Consider the following 21527-nt stretch of genomic DNA (forward strand, 5'->3'; position numbering starts at 1 on the left):
AGCGTTTCACATTACTTCTAGTTTTTATTTTATTTTTATTGCACTTTGCAGAGTTACCATCAACTTGACAAGTGTCATACACACCAGCCACATGGAAAGGTTGACTACACAAATATGTATGGCAGTATGCACCCAAAGCGACAGTGCAAAGATTCATGGGTTATAAATACCTGATAAAATAATGGGGTTGTTGATTAAGACTTAAAAGCATTTCTGACATCACATGTGTATGACAAGTGATTAAATTTAAAGGTTGGACTGAACAAACCTGACCATTGGTACCCAATTATTGTTCATTTTAATTTAGCTATTTTTTTCTAGGGTTTAGTTTATATTGAACTGTCCATTTTCAGATATATAGGCTCTATGGCTAATTGCTCTTACTGTACAAGTAGTGTGTTTACATACCGGTATATAGTGCAGTTTCAGTAACAATTCTAAATATTGTCTAAATGCCTATTGAAATCAAGGTTAGCTTGATATTAGTGATTGTCCAATCCTATTCAGAATGCAACTCTAGTAATTCATACAAAACTCCAATCTTAAAATCCTGCTAAAATACATACTGGTACAAAGCGTTTGATTATGATCTCCCTGAAAATATTTGCACAATAATCCTTCAGTTAATACATTTATTCAGTTTATGTCCTTGTCCTTGACACTTGCTCCCAACACACCACTATTTCACAACACAACCCAACCCAACCCAACCCAACCCCATCTCACAGTATTATTCTAAGGCATATCCTAATGGACAATATGACACAGTGCTGATTTTGTTGCATCTGCACGCACTAATACATCTCCAAACATTTTTTTTAAATCTTACCCCTTTTCACATGCAATCATTAAGCTTGGAAATTTCATTTCATCTCCACAATATTGCCGGAAGGTCATACTGAAAGCAACCAATATTGTTGCTTGTGATGGATGTCGTGTCTGGTGGCAGTAAGATATGCACTGATCTTTAATGTTACTTTTGTCATTTCATACAGTTTCTCTGTTTGCAATAAGAATGCCTTGAGGGAGACAGCTACATTGTACAATATGCCCAGAATACAATCAAATTAAGTTTCCCATTAATGTTAGTCGTACAACATATATATGGGTGTAAAACTAGTTAAGCTGCTAAAACACATTTAGGTTGGGAGACTAAATAATAAACAAGAAATTTACTAACCACCGGTATTACTGATTTGTAATTTAGCTGAAATAATTTTTTTTGTGCAATGTATATTCTATTATGATGTTTTCTTGAGAGGCAAGGGGTTCATGCAGCAAGAAGCAGATTAGCTGGCATATGCAACAGCAAAAATAAGAAGCTTGTCAAATAAATAGAACTGAATTCCATTTTGCCCCTGTCTGAACCTTTTTATTATATTATATACTGTAAAACATGTCTTTTTCGCGAATTTAGCGAGAGAACTCATTTGCTAATTCAAGCTGTCGCTAATGACTTTATTATCAATTCAAAATGGCCGCCAAACAAAGAAATCAGCAATGACAAGGGATTCACTAAATCAACATTTCGCTATTTCGTCATTTTACCATAATTCGCTAAAATTGCATGTCGCTTTTTCAACATGTTTTACAGTATATTGAGAAAATGCAACACAGACACAAATGAGAGGCATCAAAAAGATGTACATTTGTATATAATCACAGCCAATGATAAAATAGTTTTAGCGAAATTTGCCAATACATGCATATGCACTATATTAATTTTCTCTCTCAAACTTGTTTAACCACTTCACTCGTAGGGCGAAAATGAAAAATCCTGAAAATGGAAATGCACTGTTGTAACATACATGTACACATTTATTTCGAACTAAACATTTTCATAATCATTTCTGTGATGACATGTTTTATAAATGATAACAATTTTCACAGACTAATTTATGGTTTGAAGTTGGTGGGTAAAGTGAAACAATTCATTATAGCCAGATCTATGATGAAATTTGCCAATGAAGACTTGCAAAAGGTTAGCAAAGGCCCAGTACAGTCACCATACAATACAAGCATGGGAAATTAAAAACAACCAAGTACCTGAACAAAATTACTCAATTTTTGTTGACAAGTTTTAGAATATTCTAAATATTGAGTATTCAGTGTAGAATTTATGCACAAAGATACCAACAGATAAGCGACAGTCATGTTTCTATTTTTATCATGCAGTAAAAGATAAGATGCATCCAGTATAGCTGGGTTTAATATCAAATCATACAAATCATTAAGTCAAGTCAATTCAACTCCGCCCATTAATCCCTTAAGAGTTCCAAATATTTAGAACCACCATATATAACCATAACCCTAATATTCAACTGCACCATGTTGTCATTCCCTGGAAAGTATGAAGCTCCATCTAAGAAATGTTAAACATTCATTTTTTTAAGCTCTACACAGCTATGTATACCTGTAGCCAAGGACGACAACAGCAAAGCTTCATTTTTTCTTAACACAATGTGCCACATATGTACAGATGAATTACTTGACTTAATATTTAATAAACACCATATCCTACTCCTGTATTTACTCTATTAGAAGTGCAGGTGCGTTTATTATCAAAATAAATCACAGAGGTTTTTCTAGAAAAAAACTGCTAGAGGGAGTACTGCAGTTCAGAGGCACCACCAAGTGGGGGAGATAGGGTTCTCCCTACCAGGCTGTGGAGTTTTTGATAATTCTAAGTTAAAGTGGAGCATGGCTTCCTTGGGGCCAAAATTACTATCAGACAGGTCACAGTGAAGTAACAACTTTGGCCACAAGTGATCCCTTGTCAATCAGAATTTTATCATTGCCAGAGGATCTGCTCCCCAAGGTAAGGGGGTGCATGCGCCATGGCATTAGAGGGTGCTGCGCCCCAGTTCCCTTGTTTAAAAAATACTTTAATAATCCATAATACTATATCTGCAACTGTTGGCTTACATGCACTTCTACCTCTAGCAAATATGGTAACTGTATATATACTAACACTACATGTGTCTTTGCAACATGAACAATAGAGTTATTTATACTGTGGGCGAGGACCTCTAACAAGTTTACAATACAATATGTGGGGGTTATACATTACACCACTGAATTGGCAACCCAAAAATATATAGATGACTAAGAAAGAAATTTATAAGTTAACCTTATGACCTGACATTCTGACACCCATGTGATTCTTTTGTTTGTTATAGCAGACAGCAGCTCTATTGGAAACTCAACACTGCTATGAAAAATGTGTGGGCCGACTTTCACAAAAATAACAAAAATGGGATGTAAACATTAGTCCCTGTACAATGAGATTTGTTTTGACAAGATATACAATTCAAAAACTGAAATTGTGAAAAAAAAATCCCCCATCCTTCTGGTGACTGATTTCCAGGTATTTGACGTGAATATATATTCATTTATGCCCTACGGGATATTTCCACCACTTCTGCTAGGTATTGTAGGAATTTGTTTTGTGCAGAAACTGCAACAGACATGAAAAGGTTATTTCTTTTTATTTTTAATAATTGCAAATCAAGATTATATTATTTAAAGAGCAAGAAGCGAAGCCACACAAGACTGGACTGATAAAATTTTCCAGATGGAATCCTGTTCTGCAACAGTTACGGTCTACTGCATCAGCTTTTTTTGTTTAAATTTTAACCCGAACTGATGAAAAGAAGCGATATCAGCAGGCCCATTGGGGGGTATTACTCATACTCAAGGCGACTGAAAAAGGCTGCATGACTAACACTAGAATTACATTCTACAAGAATAACACTTTCATATTTAAACACAGCATACATACAGTTCAGCTACAAGAAATTATATTCATGAATAAGAGTGGTCGCCATGACGACGAATTTCAGAATCAGATGAATTCACCACCAAGAAGGTTGACAAATCATTTCAATTAATTGCTACTCATATCGTTTTGCTGCCAACTTGATGTATTAGTGTTAAATAAATATTAATTTTTTTTGTGATATTATAATGATGCCATTGGTAGCACACTACATAAAACTCAATCATCCTAATTTTAATTTCAGGTTGCAATCAAACATTAGCCGAGTCAATTTAAAAAAAAAAAATATTAGTGTGCAGCTGTTTTCATTTTTGCAAATTTTGTTTAAATTGAATACAGGTTGTATGTCTATCATATTATCACTATTATTCGATTGTTAAACAACAAATTTGAAAACTGCAATAGCAATGAATAAGTCTTTAACAAAAAAAGAAGGGTACATGAGAAGAACATGACAAGTGGAAAAGAGAATTAAATTGTGACATCTTGTCGATATCAACCACCAGCTGAGCAGTTATGCGCATTTCAAATTCACTTTAGATTATAATAATCAATTTATTAAAGCACAATCTGACACTTATATTATCTATTCAATTAGGCCCGTTTCATGACCTTGGCTTTCACACATCAGACAAATGCATTGTACAACTAAATTTAAATAATCCAGATGATACAAATGTGTCCTAAATAAAATTTAATACAGTATGTCATCGATGCGTGAATTAGCAGAAGACATGATACTTTTAACAAGCAACCCCCCCTCCACCTCACCTCACCTCACCCCTCATACAAAGTAATGCGTCATGTGAAAATAACAAGTACATGCAAACGTGCGAGAAGAAAGGTTCTTACCTCGTCCCCATATCCCACAATCAGCCCATGCATGTACCTGCACACACCCTTCATGACAAGCAAAGTGAGCAGCAAAAGGTTTTTGTTCCCAATCAATTACAAACATGCACCTCTTTGGTAATGGTTCGCTGCCAGCTAATACAGTTAAACTGTTATATACACAGTTAAACCAAATCTTCTATCGGCGTACAATAGGATGAGCCACGTTGACCTTTCTTTGATTATGTATTCATGAATATCACTCGCACAGAACGAGCAAGGACCGTGGTGAGGTGGGTAGATCACCCGCTTTAGAGATATTATTGATTGATAGTTTGATGGTCCGTTACTGATCTCCCTGGAAAATCGTTATCCAATCACTTTAAAGCACACACCAGACTGGGTTAGTCTATCGTGCAGAGATTGACTATAAAAGATACTCGGTCACAGAGACTGAATGTCACAAATTATTTCAGCTTCATAACATGGCCGAGCAGTAGCTAACAACTTCCCACATTTTCAAGTAGACTTGAATAACATCCTAGGTTTACAATTTACACAGTTTTCAGTAGCCCTCACCTAACACGATGATGTGGTGAAACGGTTTGCACCCAATGGACGCTACCTCATTAAACTCAGTGTGGAGATTCATAATGAATCACACATTAATCCGTTCATGTGTGCATAGCAACTCCTAATCATTTTTATGAACGATAAGAAAAAACTAAAATATTACACCTATATTTAAATAAGCACATCACATCAAATGAATTGAACACGCGCTTAATTTTATCAATATCGTCAACCCCCCCCCCCCATAGAGATGACCTTTGTATGCAATTGCTATTAAAATTAATTGCCAATATAAAACTAGTATTCTCATGAACATTTTGATTGTTTCAAATGTTTATAAATTTAATATGCATTGAATCTTTAGGGTTTTAAGAAAAATACACTCCACCAAACATCACATATACAGCCAGCCAATTTGAAAGCAGTCATCAATTTTCCAGCAAATAAAACTGCATATTTTGTTCATTTCCTGTGCACATTTCAACAAAAGCCTTTGAAATGGGAAGTAAAATAGATTTATGGGCAAATTAGGGTATAGCACAGTTTTATGAGTCAGCCTAATTGGAGAAAAGTCCCAACAAACTAACTGTATAAAAAGGAAGTACTCGCCCAAATGCATGCACACTGGCTTTCTTTTACACTGTGCAACTAATTGGGAACACACTTCATAATACAACAAAAACAAAACTAATTAAATAATTGACCTTTACTAATAACTGTTTGCAGATAAAGTATCAGAGTCAAAAATTCTACTTCATGACAATGACACCAAAAATGCCGCAATGAGAAACATGCATTCCAGCATATGCTATTTTAAAACAATGGTGGACAGAAGTTCCCAAGACTAGATAATCCTGCTTTTAACAACTGTGGGAATGCTATAGTGTCTCTTGCAAAGTCAGTTGAGATAAATATTTGTAATGGCAGCCACAAGGCTGCAAGCTATGTATGCAAGGCTACAACACAGTAGGGGGTCACACCCAATCAACAAGCCGGGGCATACAACTGAAAAAAACAAATTTATATTTATTTTTGTTTTGGGCGACAACAACAGAATAATTCTGTTTTGATAAATTCTCCAGCTGAGGAATAAGCAATGAGTTTACACCACACATATACACACGTTTGCCAATAGAGTAAAAGCCATTTGTACCAGAGGAAGTTGGTGTGACCTTTCATTTCATTCAACTACACAATGCTTTTAAGTTCCACTCCACTGCAATCAATCAGCATGCAGTGAAACACTAGAAATACCAGAGAGATTTTGACACCTACCTCATCACCATTCTTGTAGTTTTTAGGCGGTTTTTTAGTAGATCGGAAACAGCTGAAAAACTGAGACATGGTGCTAGTCTGTCTTTATTTAATTCCTTGCCAGCACCACCAGCTAGTGTGAACGACTGGTACGCATATTTCCGTTGCTAGAATAGCTCAGTAGTAATAATCCAAATACTGGTGTGTCGTTGAGTGCTTTATAACAACCAAACGCAGGACAAGATGGTGGTGACACAGATGAATATCTTGATAACACAATCATGTGACCCGGGGTGTGAAACGTAACTCATTTCCAATTTGCTCAAAAATGCATGGTAGACTTCAAGTGATCCAGTTTCAACAATCCCAGCTCCAGAATCCCCAACAATGGGAACATGCAGTCAAAAGGAAACTTACAAAGCTTGGGAACACTCAGAAAAAAACATTTGAAGGAAACAGAACTCAAGAGATTACTTCCCTTGTGGACAAAATGCTGACATCAGTAACCACCACCATTATTACACACAGAGAGGCTGACCCGCGACCTTTGCACTTACACGTCTGCATGTATGTACCTGCCAACAAATGCCAACTTCCGGTAGACAGTTTGAAATTCAATCCGAAATGCTAAATCAATCGGCCATTGGGCATCTAGACAACATCAAAGCTACGTCATAGGATGTGGTCACTGAGGGCGGGTCACTGGAGTTCAAGATGAACAACCCACCCACTGAGCTAACAAATTGATGTGTATTTGTTACTGTGTGAACATCCACATGGTACAGTGCTTAATAACTGGTGCTAATTAAACTTTGGTTCATCCCTAATAATTAGGGAGGAGTACAATAATATTTTATTTTTGCATGACAGGTCACGTTTATGGCATTCTTAACAGAAGAAGGCGAGAGTATTTAGACAACAATAAAAACACTAGCACAATATCTCGGTCAATAATGGCTTCTTTCAATATTTACGGGATGGCAGCTGTCCAGGGTACACAATACTATTGTATTCAGCACAAATGAAGGAAAATACCCAATTCAACATTTCAACTAGTCAGACTTAATCTTAATGCAGATGGTTTTATTTAGGGATGGAGCAATGGATTTATTTGTGGAGGGGGGAGTTGTCTGTATGACGGATATGGAATACTTTGGTACTGTACACTGGTTTTACAGATCCTCAGACAAAAAAATGTTGACCTCCAAGCAACCTAATGTAATGTTTGTTTACAGTAGAAGGCTTGTTTATTTTCTCTACTGGTTCCATCTTCTCACTCAGTGACATTGCCCAGCATACTCCACAATATTTCTAAATAGTTTATGATTGCGGAGGGGGGGGGGCACTAAAGAAAAACATTAATTTGCAGTTACCCACCTCTACCTGAGTAAATTCATTTTTGCTATTGACCAAGTTTTACCATTGTTTATAATAGTCGTCATAAAAAATTACATGTATTTCAAATTGCTGTGATTGTCATTTTTCCAACTGTAGCAGAGTTGATGCAAAACAGCTTAGGTTTAACCAACATGCGGCCTTCAAGTTGGGCTTCAACTATTTTGCCCACGGCCAGTCACCAATGGTGAATTAATTATAGATTTGACCACCACAAATTACCACTTTTACTACCAATGACTAGGAGAAATTTTAAACCAGTGATTATTCTAAGAAATATTCATAATTTGAAAACCAGTCATGACCTACAGAAAGGTCAATTCGATGCCAGATGTTCAGCACAAAAGTACATTGACAACCAAACATGTACATGCATATTTTCATTAGAAATGGGTAGCACATTTCCAAATTTGGGCAAATTCACATTTACATGCCCAGACAAGAGAATTTATAAATCATATGCTCAAAAATAATCAAAGTCTGTGCAAAACTCCGAGGTACCAATATATAGTAAATTTGATCAAAATCTGTTCCAGGGTTTGAGATTTTTGCTTACCCTGGCTGAAGTGAGACAGTATGCAAATTAGCTACTTGATATGCATGGTTATAGCTTTAAAAAAAATCATGTCAGCACATTACCCAAAGGTAAAAACTAATTTGTATTTCAGCTAAAAACATGCATTGTACTGGTAGTATTACAAATCTGGGCTAAAGCTATTTCAACTTCCCATATTCGGCATTCATTAAAGCTGCATAACAATACACGTTATGAATGAAAGACAGTATATGTACATCTTATGACACATGTAATGTGGACAATTTCTCTAAATGTATTAAATTTAAACAGCTGAACCAAATTCATCATTGAAATAAGGTTCCACAATGGCTTAAAATTATTGCATGCATTATTTATTCTGATTGACACTAACTATATGACAGGCATGATACAAACTGGAGTCAGTTGTGTGATTCCTTCCTTTAATACCATAGTCTGTATTCATGTGTTTATTATCTGTCACATACAGGACACAAACTGCAGTCAGTTGTGGCTATTTAGCAATGGGTACATGTATGTAATATATCATGGCACAAATGCTCATGTATATTCATGACAAGTCTGATGAAATTGGACGCCATTCAACAATCTTGAAACGAATCACGATAATCTGCACATGCATGTCTGAAATGATGTCTAATGTACGTGTGAAGTTTGAACTTGGTCTGTCGTGGGTTGTCAGAAATATGAATCCAGAGAAGTACATTCTTTAATACAAAATGGCCACCAGTTGGCCATTTTGAAGCTGATTAGAAAAATAAAATGACATGCACCATTGTGTTTGATCTATATAAAGTTTAACTAAATCTGACCAAAGACAACTGAGATCCAGTTTGAAATGGTGAAAATTTGTCATTTTTATGCATCTATGACCTTAAAACTTCAATTTGATCGTGAAGGATACATGTACGTCTGATCCACGTTTTCATGTACGTGTCAATTATTGAACTTGATGGGTGTGGTATGGGGAAGAAATGTGTTAACTCCATATTGGATTTTGCAAAGGTTTGTGGGATAGAAAATTGGACTATAGAGGGTATTTTTCTCATACAGTTCTGTGCTAACATGAACTGTAAACCACTCCTGCTTTCAAGCAATGCATTATTATTTATCCCACAATCCTATACATTTCTACCCTATATGCAAGATACAGGTTATGTACAAAGCTCACAAGTAGGGCATATTTTTCTCTCCATACAGCTGCAACATAATGAAGTGGTTTGCTTGGAGTACATAAAAGAAACTCTTGGCAGGACGATCACTTAGTTTTTAATGTGTTAAAAGAGTAAACGTCACAACTAAGCCTCCTTTTATTGATCTGGCAGTGGAAACTGAACACCTGGTGTACATTCCTATTACAATCTTACACTTCTTACATGGCTATCCCTAGTAAGACTTAGTAACTACCGGGTACTCCCGGTAGTCATGAACCATATTACTCTCGCACCCTGTGACCTACAAACAAGTCATTCCATTAATGATCTATATCGAAACTAAAATTGAGATCATTTGACATCACATGATCATTTTCATATGTAAATAAATATTTTGTGACCAAGTGCCCTCAAGCAATATGTATTACACTATAGCCATATTCTGTTTAAATTTCGGAGAGACATAAATTTCCTGATTTTCTCAACAGAAACGATTCACAAAATTTTTAACATTTCACATAGTTGCAGTCACCTTTGAGAAATTTCAACATCATGGCTCCCTTACAAATCACTATCGTGAATATCACGAACAGCGACAATGAGTCATAAAACATGTCTAATATTGAGTAAATATTTTTCCCCCATTTTTTGTGTAAAGGCATTTTTTAAAGTTAACCTTACATCGCAATTCTGAGTGTTCTCATTCAAAAGGTTACATGCCTTCCTGATTCAATCAAGCCTGTTTCACAATCATAGTATAAGTATTACCACTTAAAAAAACCTAAGTGTAGAGTAAAACATTTGGTAGACGATTTTATTAACAGATTGCGTAAAAAACCACAAAGAGATGTCTATCTACTTCCTTTGGAAAAAAAAAAGAATCATTGGCTAATTATCAGTGTCAAGAAGGTACTGTATGATCGGGAGGAAAAATTACAGATAACATGAACAAATTAAGCTCATTTTGAGTGAAGGAAATAGTAAGCACTCAAAGGGTTAAAGCAGAATGGAGTTTTCAAAAAACCTTTTTTCATGATATTACCACTCACTGAAATACAATCATCAGTTTCTCACTCGTAATTCTAAACTTTTACACTGGGGCATGGAGTACATTTTTTGACAAAATCTATGTATTCTTTACATTTACAAGAAGGCTTAAAATTCCAAAACAGAGTCCTCAATAGCGCTCAGAAAAAAGGTAAAGGTTAATAGTATATTCGAAAAATCCATGCCTTATATGGGAATCAACAAGAGGACATTACAAGACTCACTTGACCTTTGCTCCTAAAGATGACATTCTATCAAAGAGGTTTTACAACAATAAATGGTGTCAATGTACTGGTAACACAACACACCTGTACTCCAGGCACACAACATTGACTATATTGGCAGACATAGAAGTTGCAGTCATGTATTTCTATCTGGTACTTGTGTTACAAATGAATGACCATCATTCCAAAAGGGGCTTGCAAGATGACATACATACACAGTAGAAACACTATGTCCATACATGTGCATATATTACCCGGTATAACACATGTTCAAAAAAAAATATATTTTTAGATTTAGTTTCAGGTCATTATGCATGGCAAGTCCCATTTTCTGTACCAATAACACCTGAGACGCGGTAAAGTAACTGACAACACAGGCCAGTCATATAATGGTTTCACACAGTAATAATTTAAATTTATGAACAAAAAGCGCAATTCCCCTAAACTTGACCCAAACATTTAGAATATAAAGTAACATTTTATAATCAATGACAGCATGGTGGTTAGTGAGACAGATAAGTAGGAGGTAAAAATAGACATCCAGATCTGAAACCGAAACCCTACTAAACAGTAACTACACTAAAGCCTCTATGGATTGGTCTTACCAATGTAAATGCAAGAGTGAGCCTAGCAGCCAACCACACATATTAACTGCAACTAACATGTACACCTGCACATGGGAACATTGCATAGGCTGCATAAAACTATTAGGATCTACCATAGATACCCTAATTTAGGCGTCCTTTTTGCAACATTTCAATTCTTCATGGCACCAAAATTAGAATACATTTAGCACAATTTGTTGCAAGTGGCGCCTATTCAAGGGTCATAGGGTCAAACAAGTATGATTTTTTTATTTGCACCTTTTTGGTTTGTGGAATGTGGGGCATCAAGAATATATAACTTCTGGTTGAGTGTTAATTGGAACAGGAATTTTTTTAGAAGGATTGTCAACAAAATGGAACAAGACATACTGATGAAGAACCAGGTGATTTATTCATGTAAATGTAAACTTTATATACAAAATAAACAAGCAGTGATCAACACATTTTTTTGTACTTGACATGAAAATTTATTATTATACAGTTTTCAATACAACTGTCAGGTTAGTGATGTAAAAAAAAAAGTATATTATCAAAATTTTATGAAAAATTAAAACAAAATAGTGTGCATGATATCACAGTAAAATAATTAAGAAAAATTCTCGGAGTTCAAACATCGTCCACATTAGGCGGTGGAGTGACTGGATAATTTTCTGTAGGACGTTTGGCAAAATAATTTGTAATAGAATTCATTGGTCCTATATTTATACCGTAAAAACAAAAGTGTTTATCACAGGTACGTGCCAGACTCGAGAAACGATGTCAGGAAACCACCCCGGCAGCGGTTATCAGTGTCAGACTTGGTAAACGAGTATCCGGTGGCCAGCTTTCGGGACTGTATGCCTAGCACGAGAGGCGAGAGATAATTCATACTCAATTATTTGAAAGTAACTGGCCTCATCGTTCAGTCGAGAGTTACGATTAATCCGGGATAAATGTATTTTAAACAATCTTGTTTTTAATCGTACAACCGAGATTTGTTTTGCCAACTGTACCAAAAGTTGTGCTCAAACACTCCGCAATATGTTGCAATAGAAGTGCGTGAAAGCGGCGTTTTGATTGGATGTTAATGTGACCTCCTGTCAAACGATGCACAAACTAACACATTAAGGCGGTCCTTTCTCACGCGATGAATTCGTGAGACTGAGAGGTAAAAAAAAGCAAAAATATATAGTGGTCTGTAATCGTTTTTTTAGAATGAGAACTATCTGTTTTCCACATTTAATGTCAACAACATTACATTTAGAAAGAATTTACAGCATGCGCATAATATTTACATACACCTAACTTCCGCACCCGGTAGGTAATTACCGAGGGACTTAGCAACATCCCCAGACACTTTCCTAGACACTCCAGTGACCGCTGCAGACGCAATAAAATTACATACTCGGTCACGCGACAGTTAATCAAAACACCGGACGCGGTATGCCTTTGATGCTTTGTAGGTACAAAAATCATTGCTGTGTAACACTTGGAAGAAATATAATACGAACATAAAACTGGGAATGAATATTAACAAGAAATGATAAATGTAAATTCCTTTGATTGGTAGTTTATTTAAATGGCATTGTTTTGTCTCGCGCGTTTTTCTTTTGCCTCCAGACGCCATAAGCTCCTTTGGTGTACTGCGTTCACTAAATTTTCTTGTTTTAATTAGCCATGACGTCGTTTAGTTAGAAGCTATCAGACTTTTAGATAAGTCGCTTTGCATCATACCAACTATGGCAGTACATGTACATCGAACGAAATACGGTACCGGTATATGACTGTGCCCATGTGATCATCGCTCAACCAAAATTGTGAAGTTGTTTTTCGTTTGCATGGATTGGTAATTCACACTTGATGTACTAGGTCTGAAACAAAGAAAGTGTCTTTCTAACAGGAAGTCAAGCTGTCTGGATTTGACCGGGAAATTTAACACATGTTCTTAGCTTAGTGCACTTTACAACTTCGATACATTGTGTACAATTTCAGGTTTGGGTGACGCCTAAATTAGAATTCTTTTGTTATGTTTGACCTTTGGGGGACGCCTAAATTAGAGGGACGCCTAAATTAGAGTACATACGGTAGATTACTAAGGAATTAATGTGGATAAAAGCAACAATATAGGAAACAAATCTCAGACTCAGCATGAGCAAGCCTCAATTTGATATGCACTAACAAATGCAGCATTAATCCATGTACAACACAAATGCCAGTCATTCATCCATTTTTCGAGTACATGTAAATATAACAATTACCATAATACAAAACAAACATCAAAACGTACAGTAAACATCTCTCACTCACAAACAGAGTCATCTATACACATCATCCAAGACCAGACAAGCACACAAATATGGAACGTACCCTAGGTGGCGACACTCTACTCTGTTGTACATAAGTCTGAACATTCTCAACTTTCCTGTCAACATTAGATCCTAGTACAGGTACGAGGCGTGGTGTCGTATCGGGGCCTAACTCAGGTGGCGGTGGTAGCTCATCATCGTGATATCGATACTGCAATAAAAAAAAACAACGAGATGTATATCAAACTAAACGCCAAATATTTTACTTTTAAGACAGCAACATGGACAAAACCTGAAACTTAAATTATTAAGGTGGATTAAATAAAAATGTATTGTCTTGAAGACCCTGCGCTTAAAGAATTTATTGAATACAACATTTAGAAAGAAGAGTGAATTCCCATCCCCTATTCATTTTGGTTAATCATGGAGGCTTTCACCAAGCAACGTGTTGAAATACTTACCTTAAATTAAGCAGCAGATACTACAATACTAAATCTAGAAACTTGTACTATACTTACGCAGACAGATAAGGTTTTAACCTTACAGCAAAAGATTTCGCACTTACAAATAGATTTGCCCCTCAATATATAAATACTATTCAAGTGAGCATTGTAACCTGCAGATGGGTTAAACACAAGATCAGCGAGCTACTTCTAGTGCTGGGAGTTCTACAGAGCGATTTACCTGCAAGCCGCAGCACAAGACCACACATCTACATTCCATCGTAGAGCCCTCTTTAATAGTGGACACATCTTGTGCTTGCATTTGTCTAATGAAGTGGAATGCATTACATTAGACCGGCCGTGAGTTATGACAAGATACAACTCAGGGTCAGACTTTCGGAAATACTTTATTTGCATTATATTACATAGCATGCAAAAAAAAACCCTGTATAATAGTGATTACTTAATGACTGTACAGTGTTCGCGCATGTATTATATTTATTTCATTGCGAAGCGTATACATCGCACAGGGTGATGTACAGCAGTATGTAAAACAACTACTCTATCAGTATCAGTATGTACAAGTGTACAACGACAGTGCCTTGGTCAACAGCATTCAAAACAAAATGACCTATGCACTTCTAATTCTACATGTAAAATAACACAACATCAATAATTTAGTTAGTAACTTTTCCAATCAAAATTACACACTATAAATTTTCACTGAGAAATAGCATTGAAATCTGCAACCCAATATGTAAGGTTAAATCAGGTTTGGGTAAAAACGGCAAAGTCATAATTCAGTTTGTCTGGGAAATGATTCTGGACATGTATTTTTGACAACAAGTCATTGTTAATGACACAGTCCCCGTCCAAAATATTGTGATCTGACATATCAATTTGATGCTGATGATGTCATTGAAATTAGATTGAAACCATTAATAGGAGATGGATTTGCAAAAAATTATGATATGGTGCTTTTACACGAGAATTGGACATTCATATTAAATCAAATTACAAAAATAATGTTCGTGTTGATGTAGCTATTGGTATACTGTCTTTGTACAAAATTTAAACAGAAATGTTCATTGCAGGAAAGTAGGCAATGGCATGGGTATCATGAAAAACAAAATGGCTACAAGTCGGCCATATTTGTTCCAATCACGAAACAAATATCACGTGCACCAATATGTATGATCATCATACCAACTTTGATCCATATCGGCCCAGTCATCTCCGAGAAACTGCTGCAGACACGTTTAGGTATCAGAAATAGCAAATTTTACATCCAAAATGGCCGCCAGTTGGCCATTTTTGCTCCGATCAAAAAGTAACTTGACGCGCATATGCAAGACATTATGTATTGTCTTCGCGTAAAGGTTAAATGAAATCCGTCAATGGGTGTCCGAGGATATAGCTCCAGACGTACGTACATATGTACGGAACGAACCCAAATTAATAGTCCCAGTTTTCGGACTTCAAACATGGAATAATCAAAGAAAGCTTAGAAAGAACTCCCGTGTGCTGAGAGTATTGAAGACACATTAAAAATTAATTCAAAATTACTTGTACATGAGATATTGATGGAAAAGCTGCAAACTAATTATGTAAATCAGGTAACTAATATGAACAGAACAAAAAAATTATGAATTATTATGCTAATTAGAGAATTAATATTAATCAAAATTAATCAGGCGTGTCTATTGTCCTAGAGCATTTATGTACCAAATTTTATTCAAACGTGATTACTAGTATCAGTAATTGAGATATCAGTGTTAATTAATTATGTTAATTAGGTGATTAATAAGCATAAATATTTACCAAAACCTAATTGGGTTTCTGCATAGTTCTCTTTAAAGTTTCATTAAAACCCAATTTGTGGTTCTTTATATATCAGTGGAACATTATGCAAATTAGGTAATTAATATCCAATTAAAACTAATCAGGTGTCTGCATAATCCTAGAAGATGTATGTAGCAAGTGTCATTGAAATGTGATGATTACTACTTGATAAATCAAAAGCTGAAAATTAATTAATTATGCAAAGTAGGTAATTAATATATACTGATATTATCCTAAAAACTATCAGGTCTGTGCAGTGTCCTATGACATCTATGTACCAAGTGTCATTGAAATGTGATGATTAGTACTTGAGATATCAGTGGAAAAGCCGAAAATTGATTAATCATTATGCAAATTAGGTAATTAATATTGCAGATTTTTACCCAAAACTAATCAAATCTGCGCATTAGTTTGGAGCATCTGTGTGCCAAGTTTCATCAAAATTCAATGAGTGGTTCTTGAAATATCACACACACACACACACAAACTGCAAAGACTCCCTTTTTGTGCTTCGCACACGGGAGTCAAAAATGGCTGGCAGTTAAATGACTACGGTGTGCATGTGAATACAGTGTGTATATGAATAGTTATGTTACAAGTTTTTCTATGAAACCAATACGACTGCCAGTAATCTATGTGTATTTTGAATCAAATCAAACTACCAGGTACATGTAATGTGCATAAATTAACCCACCAGAAGTGATGTCAATACCAAATTTAAATAAAATTGACACAGGGGTAACACGTTCAAATGTTTTTGGTATCAAAAATTGCAACCAGTTGGTCAACGTTCATTGAAATAAAAAGGAAACAGGTATGTCTAAATTTGAATAAAATCTGCCCAGACATGCCTGTTTTTTTTTTGGAGAATTGCCAATAGTCTGACCAGTCCTTAAGAGAACATGCATCCAATAAGTCTTGCTTTTATCACACAATTTTAACAAAATCAGTGAAAATATATTGTAGAAACTGGTAGAAAACTTGTAAAAATGGCTTCCAGAAAGCCATTTTGAAAAAAACAAAATGTGCACCAGTAACCCAACATCAGTAATGTTTGAAATGGCCGATGACGTTTTGCAGGACAAAATTGATGCTATTCTGTCAAATGCCATGAAAATAATATAAACTCACATATATACCATTATGTCTTGTGTTTGTACCAACTTGGAACAAAATTGGTACAGGTACATCCAAGAAGTTACATCAGATGCACTGACAGGAATTAATTTAACTCAGTTGTTAACTGACCACTTTACAGAATCATCAAGTCATTACCCATGTCAAACCTTTATACAGATTTCAGTATCAAGACAATTGTTTTTATTTATTAGAAGCAAATCTGTACTTTTATTTTTACCCAACACACTTGTGATTTGAGTAAGCTGATGCACTATGATGTAATTAGAGCAATGGTACATATCTGGGTAGGTAATGCCAGCAAAAACAAATCCCTATTACAATACAGACAATTGTATTACAAATGCTGGCATGCCTCTGATACTGAAAATAACAGTGAAATGATGTAATATTTGGCGATACCATAAATGACTCCAGAGATGCTGATTGATGCATGTATTTAATAGGATCATGAAAAGTACATTGCACTTCAATAAGAGCAAGGATATGAGTAAATGTCATGGATTGGTTATCGAGTATAGGACATGCCCAGTTAATTGCTAACCATCAGCTCCCATCAACTATGACCCAAAACTTTCTGGAGTGATTGGCAATAATTAGGATTCTTGCTACCGAGATGGACCTCAATATAGCTCCTGAATTTGAACACAACAGTCATTAAACAAAATTGAGTGAATTATGCAAATCATACAAAGTAAATTGCAGTCATTAAATATTATAATAGTATAATGTTGTGTTTTACAGTATTCTGTGCCAGAACATGCATTGCTTACCGATGAAGTTAAACGAGAAGGATTCTGTTTAGAAACGGCCTCATTGTTGTAGTTCTACCAAAAAAAACCAGAACTACCGGTATTTGCCATATATATTACTTATCAATTGCAATTATTATCTTCAAATCGATGAGTGCAGCTATGAAAAGACAAATAGCCCAAAGGAAACGATTTGTTTGTTCTAATGAACCACTATCTCTAGTTATTCACCAAGTATCGTCAAATCGACCTTTGAAGCAGCGTGCTTTATCACTAAAACCACAACCACACGTAGGATATAGCCTTCATCTCAGCCACTCACCTCCACACTGACCTCCTTTTCCTCCTCCTTTAAGTCTTTCTCACAGATCTGAAACACCTCAAAGCATGCCATAACCGATACAACCAACAAAACTATTCCACAGAAATGAAACTCAGCAAGCTAATTAGAAGCCAAATGAAGCAGCCAATACATCGCTAGAATAATTATTATAGGATTCGTATTCCTCTAGGTCTATGCAGACCAGGGCAAATAATTTATTACACAGATACGATATATAAATAATGTGCGTTATCATTATATTGGTTTATCTCACACTTCTACACACCTTGAGTACTTCACAACCCATGCATGACTAACATAATATTGAAATACTTGTAGGTCCCACCAATCAATTATTTTTAAATTAGTGATATCAACTAGGTGAAGAAAACTTCTCAATCTTGGCAGCTGTGTGATCATGTTGCATTTCTGTTGCCAGTCCCATTGAAAGATGGTACTGGTAATTAACCGATGTCTTTTACTTATCCAGAAAGCAAATTTGGTTTTAACCCAATGCCTTGTTAACTCTGCTGAGTGAATAACTTCCCTACCGTAATATGATGTTGGGAATGATGAAAAACGATCATGAAATGTACGCATGACGGAACTGAACCAATTGACATCGCAATGTTATATTTCCTTCCTTTTGCTATATTCTGAATATTACGTTGGTATTAAAAAGATCAGACTACACAGGAATCTTGACAACTGGCAACCAGTTTGGGTTCGTTTCTCAGTTCGGTTCAGATTAGATTTTTCACACTATCACATTTTGTTTCATTCATTAATCAAATTCATGCGAACCAGCATTTCTAACAGTTCTCAAGTGGCAATTTGCATATTAATAATAATATGTGGGGAGTAGAGACTTCACTCAAGTAAAAGACATGTGATTTTCATCCCATTAGAAGTATGCAATGTGTGAAATGATGTTTACACAAAATTGTTAATATGTTAATATGTGCGGCACAACAATCCTCATCCTTCAATAATTTCATGAATGAAGGTTGTTCACGATTATTTAAATTCATGTTTATTTGTTTTAAAAGTGTTAATTATTGATGAATACATCAGTCATTGACTTCACTCACTACAAGAAAACGTGCAAACAATGTGTCATTTTGGAACTACATGTTTTATATAATGGGAATTCATGTTAAAACATTTCATAAAAACAAATATTGGTAATTTGGGACTATTATAAGTACGCATATAAAAACTACACATTTTTTCACTATATAACAGACAAATTTGAGATATGACGCAACCTTTATACCGGTAACCATAGAAACCAGTGGCAAATGGCTCAAAAATGTTCAGGATGATGAACACATTTTTCAACAACAAAAAATTGACAAAAGTAATTTAAATCTGATGTATTGTACACTGGCTGTGAACTTATACATTTTATTTTTACTATACATTTTCACTATTTTTCTAATTTTTTTTTTTTTTTACATATATATTATTTTGTATTATTTCACCAGTAGCTATCACCACAAACATACATACATACATTGTACTTGTTGGCTTTCGTGATTACCAAAAAACGTCAAGTATGACAAAAATACAAGAAAAAAATTATGCGACCATAATTTTTTTACTTGATTTTTTGATGAGTAACAGCATATTAAATTAAAACCATATGGTAAAATATGATGATATCCTGCAATAAGATTTAATGGTACCCAACTACTTCAACAAATGGTAGCATATCCTGAAATGTCATTAAATTCTCAATTCAATGCATACACAACAAGCAGATTTTTGTCAACGGCAAAATAATAATCGCATATCAACATTTACGGTTAACGTCTCCAATTTTCAAATTAACTTTTGAAGCAAATTGACTAAATACTGAAATTGAAATGATCAGACTATTGATGGCTAATTTGTGAAATGCAACAGAGCAGAGACGAACGTCTTCGTTTTTCTAGACATTCATCCCCAGCGTGCAATTTAAATCAGTAGCGTCAACAATTTTTATCATTCTTGGGAGGCAAACTTGCGAGGCGGTTAATACTTATCCAATGCAGTTAGTGAAAAATCTTAAACTGGTAATAAATAATCCAATACATCAACATTATCACACTTTGAAAGGATGTGTTCAACTGTACAGAGACTAAAACATTCAAACTAGCAATATTCAGTACACGCGTCAACAATAACACTGATGCACGTTCCATTCAATAATTTTCAAATACCACCACTAGAGGGCACCAGATCTAACATTGCCATGAAGATTTAATACCCTTGACATTTTCAAAACAGACACTGATGGATAAAAACATAAAACTACCTTTGACAATGTTATGGATTGGATCATGGCAAGACGCATCACAAAGCCAGCCAGGGGTTTCTACACATGTAGAGAAAAACTTGATAAAGCTTCATCTTAATTACTTCAGTAAATGTCTGATTACATAATCACAATTAATATTAATCACCAACTATTATTGATCGACTTTCTTTAAGCATCTATAATTTACATGCAATCTAGTTACATCAAACACTGTGCCGCAAACTATAATTTGTACAGTCATTTCTATAGACATGATAATATAAATTGAGAAAATGGAAGGGGGGGGGGGTTATTTATAAGGCAATACATTATGTTTTTGTTGTTGCTACAACGAAGGCAATAGATTTGGAAGTGTTACAAACATACTTGGGTGCTCAGTTTTGAGACAGATGCAACACAGTAAGCGAAAGCCATATACCCGAGTTTGTTTCACTAAACAATGTGCAGAATTTGAGGGAACCCTTTATTGAAGTCTGCAGGTGCTTATGTTAAAAAACACAGCCTGATTGATATTTAGAATATAATTTGCACTAATTTATATACCGAGTTAGAAAAGACAGCTATGCATGGCACATCATTCATGACCACAACAGTTATGGCTAAGTTTAGATCTGAGCAATACACCTCTTCAAATAACATCACAAAATACACTCGCTGCATGCAATGTTAAATAATACTCCATTTAATTACGATCAATGACGTGACAGTATGTGATTCATCATGCGTTGATCTGGCCGACAATGAAAGCCGACAATCAAATCCAACTGATAGAATTTGTCCTGACAAGTAGATTCATTGACAACAGTCGGATACATGGCAGTATTATTGGTCTAGTCTTTATTACAACCTAGTCCTTAGTTGCATCAGGTGACGTCAAACACAGTGCACCTTACTTGAACTGGAGTGAAAAGTAATTAGTGGGTTTCACGTTCTAGCTGCATGACACCACCCACCCCCCCTAAAAAAGGTAACTGACACCAGTGAGTCTTGTATAACAAGCAGCCTGTCGGCTGAGATAGCTCCGCTG

General features: G+C 35.3%; 1 protein-coding gene across 3 annotated transcripts in view; it reads right to left on the reverse strand.

Annotated features, from left to right (window-relative positions):
- The window catches only part of LOC100329000 (synapse-associated protein 97), a 125419-nt gene that overhangs the window by 44302 nt on the left and 59590 nt on the right, over window positions 1-21527 (reverse strand). For 2 of the 3 annotated variants that reach the window (XM_085498703.1, XM_085498707.1), the window contains one exon: window positions 13764-13913. In XM_085498703.1, coding sequence (XP_085354829.1) covers window positions 13764-13913 — 150 coding nt within the window. Of the gene's footprint in view, window positions 1-6457; window positions 6973-13763; window positions 13914-21527 lie in introns of those variants that run through there. The other variant, XM_085498714.1, reaches the window with a different exon arrangement.

Source organism: Saccoglossus kowalevskii, chromosome 1 (genome assembly GCF_978046115.1).
Source record: "Saccoglossus kowalevskii chromosome 1, keSacKowa6.1, whole genome shotgun sequence".
NCBI lineage: Eukaryota > Metazoa > Hemichordata > Enteropneusta > Harrimaniidae > Saccoglossus > Saccoglossus kowalevskii.